The sequence below is a fragment of the Spermophilus citellus genome (genome assembly GCF_964194105.1).
Source record: "Spermophilus citellus genome assembly, chromosome: 2".
Classification (NCBI taxonomy): Eukaryota; Metazoa; Chordata; class Mammalia; order Rodentia; family Sciuridae; genus Spermophilus; species Spermophilus citellus.
In genome coordinates, this window is record NC_138183.1 from 68,299,429 (window position 1) to 68,314,365 (window position 14,937).

At 39.1% G+C, this 14,937-nt stretch overlaps 1 protein-coding gene across 6 annotated transcripts in view; it reads right to left on the reverse strand.

Moving 5' to 3' along the window:
• Positions 1–414: 414 nt before the first annotated feature.
• The window catches only part of VLDLR (very low density lipoprotein receptor), a 33,425-nt gene continuing 18,902 nt past the window's right edge, over positions 415–14,937 (reverse strand). For 2 of the 6 annotated variants that reach the window (XM_081282509.1, XM_081282513.1), the window contains exons 5-21: positions 14,145–14,267; positions 12,089–12,460; positions 11,864–11,986; positions 11,657–11,779; positions 10,859–10,978; positions 10,629–10,754; positions 9,977–10,148; positions 9,145–9,363; positions 8,125–8,243; positions 6,522–6,661; positions 6,056–6,197; positions 4,681–4,827; positions 4,345–4,368; positions 3,746–3,829; positions 3,286–3,366; positions 2,270–2,439; positions 415–1,059 (exon numbers count right to left, since the gene is read on the reverse strand). In XM_081282509.1, the coding sequence (XP_081138635.1) occupies positions 1,024–1,059; positions 2,270–2,439; positions 3,286–3,366; positions 3,746–3,829; positions 4,345–4,368; positions 4,681–4,827; positions 6,056–6,197; positions 6,522–6,661; positions 8,125–8,243; positions 9,145–9,363; positions 9,977–10,148; positions 10,629–10,754; positions 10,859–10,978; positions 11,657–11,779; positions 11,864–11,986; positions 12,089–12,460; positions 14,145–14,267 (2,321 nt within the window). In that variant the 3' untranslated portion in view covers positions 415–1,023. The remainder of the gene's footprint in view (positions 1,060–2,269; positions 2,440–3,285; positions 3,367–3,745; positions 3,830–4,344; positions 4,369–4,680; positions 4,828–6,055; positions 6,198–6,521; positions 6,662–8,124; positions 8,244–9,144; positions 9,364–9,976; positions 10,149–10,628; positions 10,755–10,858; positions 10,979–11,656; positions 11,780–11,863; positions 11,987–12,088; positions 12,461–14,144; positions 14,268–14,937) is intronic. The other 4 variants (XM_081282512.1, XM_081282510.1, XM_081282511.1 and 1 more) reach the window with 4 other exon arrangements.

Below are 14,937 nucleotides of genomic sequence, written 5' to 3' on the forward strand. Positions count from 1 at the left end.
CATGGGATGATAACAGGCTTTTTAATAAGAGAGGTCCCCCCCCTATGCCTTAGAAGGCACTTGTCCTTGACCCATAGATAATGACAGAACACGGAAAACAGAGACTTAAGTACGAAGTAAAAGAATTCATAGAAATCTTAGCTCATGTTTGTAGATAAGGAGTCAGATTAATGAAAAAAGGAACTCTTTTGTAAGCAAGAATAAAGTTATTTTTACAAAATAAGAAATATTTGGGGATAATACATCAAATGGTACTGTATTCTTTAGTTAGTACTTGGTTGTAAGATAAAGTAGCTCAATTACAGGCTTAGTTACACATGATAGAGAACTGTGGCTCCTAGATTCAGTTAGAACACTTGACACTACTCAGGCTGTTTACAGCAAGCAGTTCATCTGAGAGGAATAGGCACAAACCATGGTTAAGCTGCTTGGTTTAATTTTTTAGCACTTGAAAAAAAATGTACAGTAGTTTGAACACTCTTTGCAAACCTCCATTGAGGTCAAAGATTTCATTCATACGTACAAAATTAGTTTACAAATTTTTTGGCAATTTCATCTTAGTAACCCGTTTTATCCTATTGCCATTGTCCCAACCATTGAAAAAGTTTACAATAATTTACATAGAAATATTTTCAAAGTGCTTAAGAATAGTGATTGTTCTCTGGGATATTTACAGGTGGCCTATACAATGTATGTACAGGTGGTATACACTATAGCACAAGTTTCATCGCTGGAATATGGCTTTCTAGGGAAAGTGCATATTTGGCCAGAGGTGGCAATACTGTCTAGAAATTCAAGGGATACAGATACTTGGTAACCACATCCAAAGCTGAAGTAGAATGTGGACAAGAATATTTACAAAAGTCATATAAAAATGGTCAAGTACACAAGCTTGATCCACGCAAAGAGATCTTGACAATCTTCCAGACAGGAGGAAGAGAGACTTCAGCTGCTGGCTTGGTTACCATTCCGAAGTGGGGCATTATTGGTTTATACCTCAAAGGTTGAGACTGGTCTCAGAAGTCAAGCTAGATCATCATCTGTGCTTACAACTGATATCTGTGGAAAAATAAAAATGTTTAGAATGAACTTGGTGATTACTCACTGGTTGTAACTCTAGTCTCTAAAACGGGCTTTCTTTGTTTTGGGGCTGGTCAGAGACCAAAGTTCTTAGTAGGAAAGCCAGGTACAAAACATGATTAAGTTGTAGCACTCATGCATTTAACCTGAATCAAACTCCTAATCTGAAAATTTGAAATTCAAATTGCTCTAAAATCTGGAATTTTGTGAGCACTGACATAACACTGCAAATGGAAAATTCCACACCTGACCTCGCATGAGAGGATTGCAGTCAAAATGAACACACGCTAAGAATATTGCACAAAGTTACTTTCAGGCTATGTGTATAGGGTGTACACAGGATATAAATGGATTGTGAGTTCAGACATGGGTCTATCCCCAACATAATCTCATTATGAATATGAAGATATTCCAAATTCTGAAAAAACTCAACATTCAAATCAGTTCTGATTCAAAGTGTTTTTCATAAGGAATACTCAACTTATACATACTTGGTAGACAGTGAAAATAGCATTATTTATTCTGGCTTTTCTACATAATGGTCATAATAATGCTTGGAGAATAGTGTGAGAAGACACATGTGTGCCCTGAATTGGCCATTACCTGTTTCACCAGAAAGCTTGGAGGGGAGTACTCAGCACATGTTTTGTTTATCCTGTTCCCTAAGTTCCCATAATGATGTGGGTTCCACCTGAAGAACAAGTGAGTGACTCTACTGCTGAAGGAAAAACTAGCTATACTTGGTGGAATGGGGTACTTTATAAGTAAACCATCTAGTAGTATTTTGGCTAAGTGAATCTTACCCAATACCCTGACTTCAAGTCATTTTCCTTATAGGTAATCCCTATGCATGAGTTACTAATTTGCTTTTAGGTGTCCAGTAGGCAAGGAGCTACTTGGTTTGTACTAATATTTACATGTCATTTCTGTAACTAAAAATATCTCAAATATTATAGTGATGACCTTGATTTGACCTGCTTGCTATCCTGCATGGGTGAGATGCTTATTAACTTACTGACTTACAGTCTTACAAGCTAGTCTGTCTGATATCTGGTAGTGGATGAAATGTTTGGTGGTTCCATGATCCTAAGACCCTTCTTAGCCTAGATAGCTCGGGCTCAAGTTTTGGTCTCCTTTTCAAAAAGTCTCACTTTAAGCTATGGTATAAAAAGACACAAAGCTGACTTACTGCTGGGTATGTGTGTCCAACAGAAGCACTGTGTCTACCAATGTCTATTGAGAGGTCCTCTTCAGTGGTCTTCAAGTACACAGGGTTATCAAAGTTCATGCTTTTCATGTTCTTGTGTTGCCAATTCCGCCACATCAAGTAGCCACCTACTGCCGCCATCACCAATAGCACTGAAAAAGTTAGAGGGTGACTAAATGAGTTTTAGTTTCAGAACACATAGGAAAGGTAATATTCAGGGATCCATGATAACCAACTTTAATAAGTTTCATGTTTTAGGGAACTGGGACAACTAGAAATTGGAATATATATGAGCCAGGGGTTTGAAATAAGTTCACCTTAGTGGGTTGTAGTATTCTAAACACTAAGCTAGTCACAACCATCCTTGCAAGTGTACAGTCCTGGGCCCCACTCCCAGGAAGACTAAATTAAAATTTCATAAGTTTCTGGAGAGCTATTCAGGGGTTCTGGTGTGTTAGGCAATGTTGAAATCCAATAATCTAAGACAAAGAGGCCATTTATGCAAAGTGCCTTAGAATTCATATGTCTTATAACAGCTTCATAGGACTTATAGAATATAAACTAAAAGTAGTTAAGGATTCTCTGGGTTTGAGAATCTTTACCCACCTCTCCTGAAGAAAGAATTTAAGCATTTGTGCATCTCATCTGCATAAAGCATTATGCATATTTCAAAGGTGAATAGAACAGAACTCTTATTAAAGGGACTTATTGTGAATGAGGATAATAGGCTAAAGTAGAAACTCTAAAGTAGAAAGCAATAAACACCTTTCATGAAATTATTGAACATCAGCATTTCCTGTTACTGTGCTAAGAAAACCAATGTGTAGAAAATATGGACTCTGTGTGTACCAGGTGGGGAAAGAGAGTAAGAATAAATCAGTGTCACAAATTCTATGGCAACCTAAGAGGCCATGGGAAGGAGGCTCTAAATAAATGAGCACTGTTCATCAGGTGTCTAAGATGTTCATTAGATCTCCAAGTGAAGGGAATCTACTTACAGAGAGGAAGGATGGCCCAGGCAGCAGATGTTCCTTTTGGGGGAACACTGACCTCTGATACTGCTGTGGTCACATTGATCCCTATAGGAGAATAAAATCAATCAGTTTACAAGAGTCTGAATTCAGACTTGGAAATTTACCCATCAGGTAGAGAGCCTCATACCTTTGCAACCAAAATCAATGTTTAGTAACTAAAATAATGGAATACCAGGAGCAACTCTGGCCTAGGAGTATTTCAGTCACAGGCTGGAGGAGCCATTTCACTCACAATTCTATAATAGAAGCATTACTAAGTCAGGCAGATCTAGGATATGCAGGTTCTAAGTCTTTAGAGTTTAAATATAGGTTACCAATCAGGGGCAGAACTAGTAGTTAAAGGCTGCATTAATTATGTACACTATGGATATAAAGAGTGTGGCTGTTAGTGGAGATTAACAGTTTGTAGTACTGAACCCAATACCTCCAGGAACTACTCCACTCGTTGGTGTAATTTCTGTTGTGTTGGCATCTTTTGTCTCACTGTAAGCCACAGTAGTTGAAGTACCTGAATTACAAAAACCAAGAACCTGGGTAATGCCCAGGTTCCCAAATGGCTAGCTGTTTAGTGTAGACAAGCCATGCAAGAGGTTATTGTAACATCAAGTGAAATAGATGTATGTGTCCAACTTGAGAGAAATAGTAGTCTTCATGCAAAAACAGAAGTACATGAAGCTTTGGGTAGAACAGTTTTCATATGGAATTCGGCAATTCAAAAAGATGCACAGCCACACTTAACCCCTGTCAGTAATACCCAGGCTCCTGGAAGTTGCAAGATGAGTTCTCAAGATGCTCTGATGTACCAGGCCTACCAGATGGTCCTGCAGCTATTTTCTCAATAAAGTCTGTCATGACCCAGAATTAAGCTAATAAAAGCCTCATCATATCCCTTGCTCACAACAAGCAAGTTTAATTTGTTACTTAATCAAAAACCAAGAACAGAGGATTAACATGCAAGTTCAGTATGAGTTTAAACCAGTGTCACCCACTGAGGCTACAGGTTTCCTGTAACCATGGACTTACTTAAGAATAATTGCAGTGTGCCTTCTGTGGAGGAAAACATTAAGACTTTAATTACCTTCCAGTTGACTAGCTCAGTACTGTTACAGTGCTAACTGGCACAAATTGGAATGAGATACATTGACACTTTGTCACCTATAAATTTATCTAATGTTGAAATAGGTTACAGATCAGTTCTGAAGTCCTGAGGTGAACATGTGGCATGCAATAGTAGCACATGTCTGATCTATTTCAAGGGTTAGGTAAAACAGAATTCTTAAAATCCAGGCCAGTTTTTTATAGATAGTGTCTTATTCCTTTCATATGTACTGCTTGTGGTCAAAATGCAATAAGCCTTACTTTGGCATTCTCGCCCATTTTCCTCTAGATTGTAGCCATTGGGACAGGAACAGGTATACTTTGGAGAGTGATCATTAATCTGTGGTGCTGGAAGGCATAGGTATTCACATCCTCCATTCTCCATATCTTCTTCACACCAATTTTTACCTAGTCGAAAATAAATTCTTTAGAATAGGAATTCAAGTGCTTTCTTTCTCCATGGAGCTTAAACTTGCTTACTTTGTCAAAGCTTCAAGACCAGTAAATGAATAGTGTCAGGGCACAGGAGCATGCTCTAAGGACACCAGATTCTAGGAGGTTCCTTGAGTGCAGAATATGACTTATGTTTTCAACAGGCAGGTCTCGGAAGGAGGCAAGGAAGGGAGATGAAGTTCTCACTGTCTGTCTGTCTTGCAGCACTGGGAATTGAACCTTGGCATTGAACATGCTAGGTATGTCCCCAGCTAGGTATGTCACTATTTGTCCATCTCAGGAGAAGACCAAGTGTATGTTCTCCTGGCTTTACCTTGACTTGCTCTTATACAGTGGAAGGAAAGTTTGAGTATTTCATTTAGATAGATGAGCTGAGCATTTTGAACAGGAGAAAATATGGAATATGGCCAGATGTGTTTGAGGATCTGCACAATATTATGTGTCACAGGAGGAAGGTAGGTGTTATAGGTTGAACTGCATCCCTCCCTAAAATTTGTATGTTGAAATCCTCACCCCCAGTACCTGAGTATGTGACCTTAGAGGCAGGGCCTTTACAGAGATAACCAAGCTGAGGTCATCAGGTGGTCCCTCATTCAATATGACTGTGTCCTTCTTAGAAAAAGAAATTGAGACATAGGCATGTGAAGAGGAAAGATGATGTGAAGATAAGGGGAGAAGATGACCATCTGTAAGCCAAGGAAAAAGACCTGGGGCAGGTCTCCCTCTCACAGCCCTCAAAAGGAACCAACAAGATGCTAGCATCTTGATTTTTGGATTTAAACCTCCAGAACTGTAAGAAAATAAATTTATTATTTAATAAACCCAATCTGGGGTACTTTGTTAGAGAAACCCCAGAAAACTAGAAGTAGGGAAAGTTTGTGGCACAGAAGCTACTATGGAGACTGGTGCAACAGGCTTAGCAAGAAGAACCAAAGGGGTATGGAAGAATTAGAAATACAACGTCTGACACTGAGGGTTGAAAGAAAGATGACATTCTGAAGCCATTTCCCTAAGAAGGCAGAAATATCAAGTGTGAGGTATCTAAGGTAGAGTGCAGGAGGGCAAAATTTTCATTTCATTTTATAGAAAGTTATAGAGTTGCTCAAGAGCTGCTGATTCCCAGTAGGTTGTGGGTCAGAAGTGACCAATAAGTAACCACTAAGGACTTGCTTCTCTAGGTTACCTGAGGGCTGCACAAGTTCATGATAGACAATGATGTCTTGAGCATCATTAAGATTGTTGACTAGAGTAGCCAGCTCTGATCCAGTGAATTTATTGGCACCATAGACTGCTTCATTTTCCCCATCTATCCAGTAGACGCGATCCTGAAACAGAGCCCCAACAATTAGCATGCACACCCAGGATTAACAGAAGTCAATTATTTAGGGTCATCATTATTTACTGGCTATCTAATGGACTAAGGTTATTGAATGCTGCTCTGGGACATTAGATGTAAAACTGTAAGAGAAGCAAGTTCAGGTTTCTTGAAGTGCTTTGAGGAATTAGTTTCTAATTTGTACCAGCTTTTAAATGAAAGCAATTTTTCAAGCTGTCCTATACTCTCCTGTCCTTCCCCATCCTTGTTTTTTCTCATCCAAGTGCTATAGTGACTCAAAGGTGGAAACTCAAATGTGAGACACATAGCTTACCTCAAATATTGTTAGTGCAAGAGGATGAGCCAGGAACTCCAGAGACTTCAGTACTATCCTCCGGTCTTGGCCATTCAAATCCACACTGGACAACATGTGCAACTTGGAATCAAGCCAATAGAGGCGGCTTTTTATAAGATCTAGGTAGAAAAATTGACACCATATGATACATAATTATTGCCCTGGCTTACAATTAAAATATCTGAGGAATCTAATATTCTACTTTCATGGTTCCTTCTCCAGCAGGGGTTCTTTTCTTAATGGTTCCCCAAAAACTTATGAAGAAGCATACAGAATCTGTATTTAGATTCATTTGGGGGAACAAATGAAGACTCTCAAAGTAACTGACTTAAGAAATGTTATATGATAGAAAGTATTAAGAGGTTAGATGGCCATATGAGGAAATAGAAAAAAGGCTGATTTCTATAACTTGAACTTCCATCTTCCAGAATTGAGAGAAGATATTTTTTGTTGTTGTTGTTTAAGCTACCTAATACTCATGTTGTTTCACTATTATGACAGCCTAAGAATATTGAAGCTAAATGAATATATATTATAAATACATATTAAATATATATAAACATACATAATATATACATATACACCTATATTTTACATATATATATACACACATAGATGTAATGTATTTTAATTTGGATATAATGAAAATATGCATGAAAAATAATGCACGTACTTATTTCTATGTATGCCTTCTTATATATTCTTTTTCATCTCACATCTGTTTTATATCTGTTACTCTGAGACGTAAATATTTCTGTATTACCACTAATACAAATTTGAATATCCAAATATTCAGTTAGCAAAACAAATTGACATCCTGTTTATTAACAGAATTTCATCTTCAAAGATAAAAAGTGGTAAACATATGGATACCTTATCTTGGAATTTAGCTCATAGTTGACCAAAGAATATCATGATTAAAAATGTATTTACTCCTAAAAATAAGGATTGTTGTCTCAAGGTAAAGTATAAAAACTAGCAATTTAAAGTCTATTCAGTTGACTTAATTATAACTTTCTACAATGACCATGTTTCTTAAAGTTTACCAATGAATGAAAATGACACATTTAGCATTAAGGAAACCAGCAACTATCAGTAAATAAACTTGTAAAAATCCAAAAATCTAACACAGTTCTACCAAAGTAACCATTATTCCACAAAATCTCATGAATGTGTCTCTGACAGCAACTTCTGAATGTCACACTTTCTGTCATTTTATATTCAAATAAAAGTGTAAAAAAAAAGAGGTTAGAATTTTATAGTTCTTTAATGAACCAGAAGAAAACTATTACAGGCCTGTGATTCTAGAAAGGCCAAGGCACCTGTGCCCATCATATTCAGTAGAAGAATCTCCAAAAGCAAGATTCCCTGAAATTGTGTTCCATGTTAGGCCAAATGAACAGCATTATTATTTTGTTAAATTTACCATTCTATTTGTGTTGTTTGGGTACTCTTATCTAAGTTCCTGCTATAGAGGAAACTAGAAAAGTCATCTGCTGTAATCCAGAGTTTACTATGGAGATAAATGAAAATGCTATGAAGAGAGTTGAATTTGGTGGGTGAGGAGGAAGGACATACACACCAAGCGTAATCCCATTGGGCCACTGGATATCGGCTGTCACCAGTGGACGTCGGTCAAATCCATTCATCCCTGCTTTTTCTATCTTAGCTGGTTCGCCCCAATCTGACCAGTAAACAAAGCTGGGAAGAGGGAGATCAGAATTATGTCTCAGTGGTGAGAAGGAATATAGTGGTAGCTTGAAACAAAAGAAATAGAAAACTCTGGGGATTGATTCTTTAGAGACAAATAGTGAGACTTAAGGATTTAATTTATATTCTGGGTAAATCAAATTTCACCCTAAGAATCTACAAGCTCATTAGTAACTGTGGTAATCGGTATCACTCTGACATTTGAGTTTCAGTCCAAAGTCAAGGCTATGTATTTCCTTTTAAAACACTGAATTATCTCAGAGGAGTAAAAGAATACCCTTAAGTTTTATAGTAGGGGCTGACTGATTATGTTTTAATGATACTTAGTAAGAAGTAATTGTGATTACTTTAGTTAACTTCCTAAGCTACCTGTCTATATGACTTAGTGGCAACTTAAGGAAACCCCTCAGCAATATGTTTCTAGAGAGGCATTTGTTTCAACTGAACTTTTAAACAACTTGCACTTTGGAAGCCTTCAGGGACTATGGCTTAAAATCCCAGCATTTCATGCTAGTATTTAAGTTCAATAACTTAGAACTAACCCAGCAAAGTTTTCAGATAATGATGATGATGATGATGATGAGGAGGAGGAGGAGGAGGAATATAGAAGCTGGGTGGGCATAAGGTTTAAGTCAGAGCTTGTACTGTAGTCAAAACATAAAACCAGAAGTACAGTTCCCCTAAGGCCACCCAACAGTCACATGTACAGGAGCCAGAAAGAAAGGACGTGCCATATAGAGGGGCCATCCCAAGGTTGCTCCACCATGGCACCTTGGACACCTTGAACTGGAAAATTCTTTGTTTCTGATTAATCTTGGGATGTATGAGGAAAGTTCCTGATCTAAGCAGATAGCATCCAAAAGACTGACGATGGCAAACATAGAATACGAACCCAGACAATGGGTCGACGGCTATGGAGGCAGGTTCTCGTAAGTCGGAGTTAAACAGGAACTTCCTCTTGGTTCCGTCTAGGGTAGCTACTGAAATAGTCTTAGAAGCCGCATCAGTCCAGTAGATGGTCTTGTACACCCAATCAACAGCAATGGCTGCAGGATTATAGACATTGTCGATCATTTTAACATGTCTACCAACCTTGTCATCAATTGAGGCACTGAAACAGAATAGGTCACAAGAAATTTAAGAGTTTGACACCATTAGAGCCTGGAGAATGGGCTTTCTGCTTATAAAATGGTCAAGGGCTTTATTCAGAAAGAACTCTAGTAAACCATAGCTTACCATTCAAATTATTCAACCATGCTTCTCACTCATGCTAAGTTAGTAACATTGTAGTTACTGATACATATTCTATATATGTGCAAAAGTTCTAAGTGAAGCTATTTGTTTCAGTAGCCATCATCTGAGTTTCTAAGTTCCCACTAAGAATCCAATTAAGAAAAGGCTGCTATATCATTTCTATTTATAGTATCAGTGAACTCAGTGAACTGAGTTCTCAGTGAACCATAGAGAAAGGAGAGAAAATATGAGAAATTAAGATGTCATCTGCTACAGATTCACAGCTTTAGCTACCTTTTACATTACAACAATTAGTTTCTAATTAAGAATGGACAATAATTTAATAGCTAAAGAATCAGTGTTAGATTTAATACTCCCAGATAATTAGATGCTAGATTGGAGCTAGAGATGAGAGAAACCCCTCCAAACCTTCCCACAGGCCAAGTGACAGTGACTTATGCCAAAAGCCCAGGAACAGAACTGAAAGTTACCTGAAGATGGCCTTTTGGCTGAGATCAGCCCAGAACAGTTTCTGAGCAGCAATGTCAGCATCAAGAGCTACAGTATTTCTTAGCTGTTCAACAAGTTGGATATATTCTTTTCTCTCCAAGCCAATCTTCCTGATGTCTCTTCTATTAGTGAAGATCAGACTTGGTTCTTTGCCTGAAAGATAAAAGTCAGGTGGACTAAATTTTGCTGTAAGATGACAAGGTCTTTCTAAGTCACCTCCTCCCAGCAGAGGAGTGCTTGCAAAGCAAAGGTAGTACTGAACACCTCGGTAGCCCCTGGTCCAAAGTTCCTGCCCTGGGGACCTGCTGGTGCTTCCTACTGTTTCGGAAGGCGGTCTAGGGTTAAGCATTCCACACAAGGTGGCTGACAAACAGGTTACTTATTTGAATTGCACTTAGTTTCAGAAGCAGAAAGTAAGCAAATATGGTAAGAATTCATGGTACCATATGCAAAAGGAATGTGTGAGGAATGGTCTGCTATGTAACCTAGCCTACTGCACTAGGAGTTTAGTAGCATTGCTCTCCAGTACTATTCAATTTTGTATTTGGTGTGACTGTTGCAGCCACTGGTTGTACCTTTTATAAGCACTTACTTATAAAGGTACCAGAGCAACACCAGTCCAAGTCCATTTACCTACTGCCTTGCACACGCCAGTGGCAAGATCCATTTGATAGCCACGACTACATTCACACTTGTAACCGCCTTTTAGGTTGATACAAATTTGACTGCAGATTCCCGGATTTTGGCATTCATCAATATCTAGGAGGGAAATTAGAATTAGTCTTGCTGTTCCTATGCCTTGCTAGATGTATTCTGCCCTTTCCCATCTCCCCGGGGGGACTAGAATCTCTTCTTCAACTCACCTCCACAGGTTTTCCTATCTATCAGTTCAAACCCAGCTGCACAGTCACATTCGTAGCCTATAACTAAGTCTTTGCAGATATGGGAACATCCACCATTATTTACCAAGCATTCATTGACATCTGAAATAAAAATGTAGCAAAGTCACTTGACAACTTATTCTCAATTGATATTTACCCTACTCACTTAAAATTCAGGCTTTGTGATAACTGTTTAGTTGGCTTCACCAGACTCATGATTTTTCTAAGATTTAATTATTTGTTTTATAGTTATGCATCTTAGGGTGGATAGAGGGAAATGGTAAACCTAATATCCCTGGCAAGTTATCAGTTAAACAGTATTTAGTCAAGTTTCTCTATTGCCCATCAATTATCCTTTTCTGGGGGGGGGGGTATTGGAGATTGAAACCAAGGGCACTTAACCACTGAGCCACATCCCCAGCCCTTTCCCCTTTCTATTTAGTTTTACTTTGAGACAGGGTCTCATTAAGTTGCTTAGGGTTTTGCTAAGTTACTTAATCTTGCTTTGAACTCATGATCCTCCTGCCTACGCCTCTGAAGCACTGGGATTACAGGTGTGTGTCACTGTGCCTGCCCAGTTATTTTTAAGGGGGCTAAACTCAAATTAGTCTGTCACTGCCTGGATTTTCAAATCATAAAACTTAACCCTCAAGCCTAACAATTCAATTAAATTATAGTTCATTAAAAGTTTAACCAGTCATCATGCAAGATCCAAACAGCATTAGCACTATGGATTGAATCAAACTGCCCACTCTGTCCTTGAGCAACCCCTTCACTTACGACATTCTTTCAGGGGCTCATCACTCCAGTCTCTGCAGTCCTGCTCCTGGTTACACACTTTGCTGATGTCTATACATTCCCCACTTCTGCACTTGAATTTTCCAGGGCCCAAGCACTGATTGACTACAACAAGAAACAGAAGAGAGGTTCCGTTAGTGGATCTAAGCTAAGCAATCCCTTGCCTAACCAACCCCCCAAAACCCTTACCATTTTTGCAATTGACTTCATCAGAACCATCAACACAGTCTCGGATGCCATTACACTGCCTGCTGCCATGGATACAGCCACCATCCTCACATTCAAATTGGTCAGGTCTGCAGGTTCGAGAAGCTACAAAAGGAGGAAACACAAAGAAATGAAGCTGGTTAAACTATCCCCAGTTGATATATGGAAGAAAACTGACCATGCCCTGCAGATAAGAAAGCTACTTACGACAGTTGACCTCATCACTACCATCTTTGCAGTCAGGGTCCCCGTCACATCGCCATTTCTTGTGGATGCACTCGCCAGAGCCACATTGGATCTCGCTGGCCGGGCACTTGGTATGTATAACAGGCTGGCGGCCACACTGCTCAAGGGACTCATCTGACTGGTCTGAACAGTCTGCATCATCATCACATACCCAGCTAATGGGGATGCAGGAGGAGGTGCTGCACTGGAACTCATGGGCACCGCAGGTGGGTGGGGCACAGTCCAGCTCATCGCTGCCATCATTACAGTCGTCCTGGCCATTGCACACAAAGTTCCTGGAGATGCAGCGACCACTGGAGCAAGTGAACTCATCTGGGCTACATGTTATGTTGCCTAAGAAGAGAGAAGATGCCCCATTGAAAGCACTTCAGCATTGCTCTTTTGACAAGACTCTTATCCAAAAAAGCAACTATATTGATTTTTGATCATTAATTTTAGCTTCCAAGCTTAACTTAAAAGCTATAGCTGAGTTATATTAAGAATAAGTTCTTAAAGTTTGAAGAATCAGTCTCACCAGGTTAAAAAAAGTATTTAGGCATACTATGAATAAGTTAAGAACAGAAATAAAGGACCAAGAAAATAGTTGAAGACTAGAAATTAATTTTGACATGAGAACCACAATTGACTCTTAGTGGGACAGTGATTAAAAATTTAAACTGTTGTAAGAGATTTCATTTTGGAAGGCAGAGATTAAATTACACCTAAATTAAATTATAATGCATGCCAGGGCCAGGTTGCACAGCATGCATTATGCAAACAGGTAACACAATACAGTAAGCATTAAGACATTATCACCAAAAAGAAGTAAGCCATACACCACTATACGTTTTTTCTTCTTTTTTTGGTCCTTTAAATGAGGATCAACAATAATAAAGCTTAAACACTTTCAATTTTTAAAAGTCATTGCTATGGCTTGAAACACAATCTGGCAACAAGGTATGCTAATAATGATAAGCTAATCATATTAGCCAGTTTGTACTTTGACTTAAAATTCCTGCCAAACAGATAAAGGTCACAATTTGGTGGTGACTGGAATGGAGACCACGACTCTCTTGGGAAGCAATGTCTCAATTTGTGAGGGAAACACTTGGCAGCTCCAGGGCTTACCAGTGTATAAAGCTCTGAATTCTAGGATTGAACACTAAAACTCATTGGACTAGGTGCAGTGGTATTGACCTCAGGAGGTGACTTCTCCATGCAGGTCTGGTGTTTCAGCTGCCAGGGCCTGTATACTCCCTGGTCTAGTACTGCATCGGTAGGCCACACTCATCAGACTCAGGAGCTGTAGGTCTTAGAGGCCATATAAAAAGGGTGGTAGGTTGAAAGAACACTCAAAGCAATGTTTGTTCAACCTAGAGATTTTCCCAGGGCCTCACCTGTAACATGTAGTATTTTATAGATTTTCCAAGAACTGAAACATGAAAGAATAGGAAAAAGAGATAGCTTTCAGAGATAGGAACTGTGACAGGAGATAAGGATTGGGTAGAATTTTCTTCAGGAATTTCCTAGCAACAATGTTAATGCATGCCTCTCTGCCACCATAACTTTGGGAAAAATTGTAACAGAATCTAGCTTGGGGATAAAAAATGCTTGTATAATACTCAAGTAATTTTTTTATTCCAATAAGCCAATCTAGTTAAGACCTATGAATGTGTTTGCTGGCCCTACTCACCTTACAGTTTTATTGAACCAAAGTGAGGAAGGTCTATGAATTACTATAACAGAGCCAAAAGCTCACACGATTGCTGTTTCCCTGAGCTACTGCTAAATATAACTGCCCTGAAAGACTTACCTTCTTATTTCTATTTTCCTAAAAGAAATACCACACAATAGCTAGTTACCATGAGAATGGCTTTCAGAATTTTAGGGCAGTTATGAAGGACAAGGATTGAGCAGATAGTGAAGTCACTGAAAAGTGAGTCAATATAAGTCTTCATGCTTAAGTTCACTTCCCTTGCCCACCCTTCTTTGAGGAAAAGGGTCTTTGGGATATGCCACTGCACACTGATCTTCTTACCACAGTTTTCTTCATCTTCTCCACTGTCACAATCATTTTCACCATCACATCTCCAGGACACTGGGATACACTGAGTAGAACGGGCGCCACAGCTGATTTCATTTATGCGGCATGTTCTCATATCTGTTGATGATATACAGTCTCAAAAGAGCCTCAAAACCGATCAGTGCAAAGCTGCTGCTCCTGCACTGCCTGGAAGTGTAACACCTGTACCTTGGTGGCCTGGCACACTGGGCAGATCCTTCGCCAGCTCTATTCCTTAGAAGCTGTGCCAACCAATGCCACCTGGCAGTGCACCTGAGAACCTTGACCATGTCACTCCTTCAAGGCTCCATGGTGTGCTCAGTTCTGGATTTTGTATTACTTGGCATGGTTAGGTTGAATGGCTGGCCTGTTCCTAGGCCATATTTATCTCCTGGATATGAAGTGGACATACAGATACTGTCACCTAACCCCACTTCATCAAAGGCCAGATGGGCTAATACCTATGAAACCGTCCATGGCCTAGGCTCCCTGATAAGCCTCCATCACGGTATCCACTGGATCTACATCTTGCAAAGTAGGAATAAGCCCTAAATCTTGACTTTACCAGGTTGTCCTTCACTAACATTTGAAGCTGAATCTTTGTAAAGCCTGTCTTGAACTCACCTGCCTTAACTAATATCATAATTATTCCCCTAGCTTCATGCCTAAAAAATTGCGAGTCTTAGCATAAGTTTTTTTTTTTTCCCTATCATCATATTCTGGACCTAAATTTTGTTCATGTTGATCCTTCTTTTTTCTGTGTCTGCAG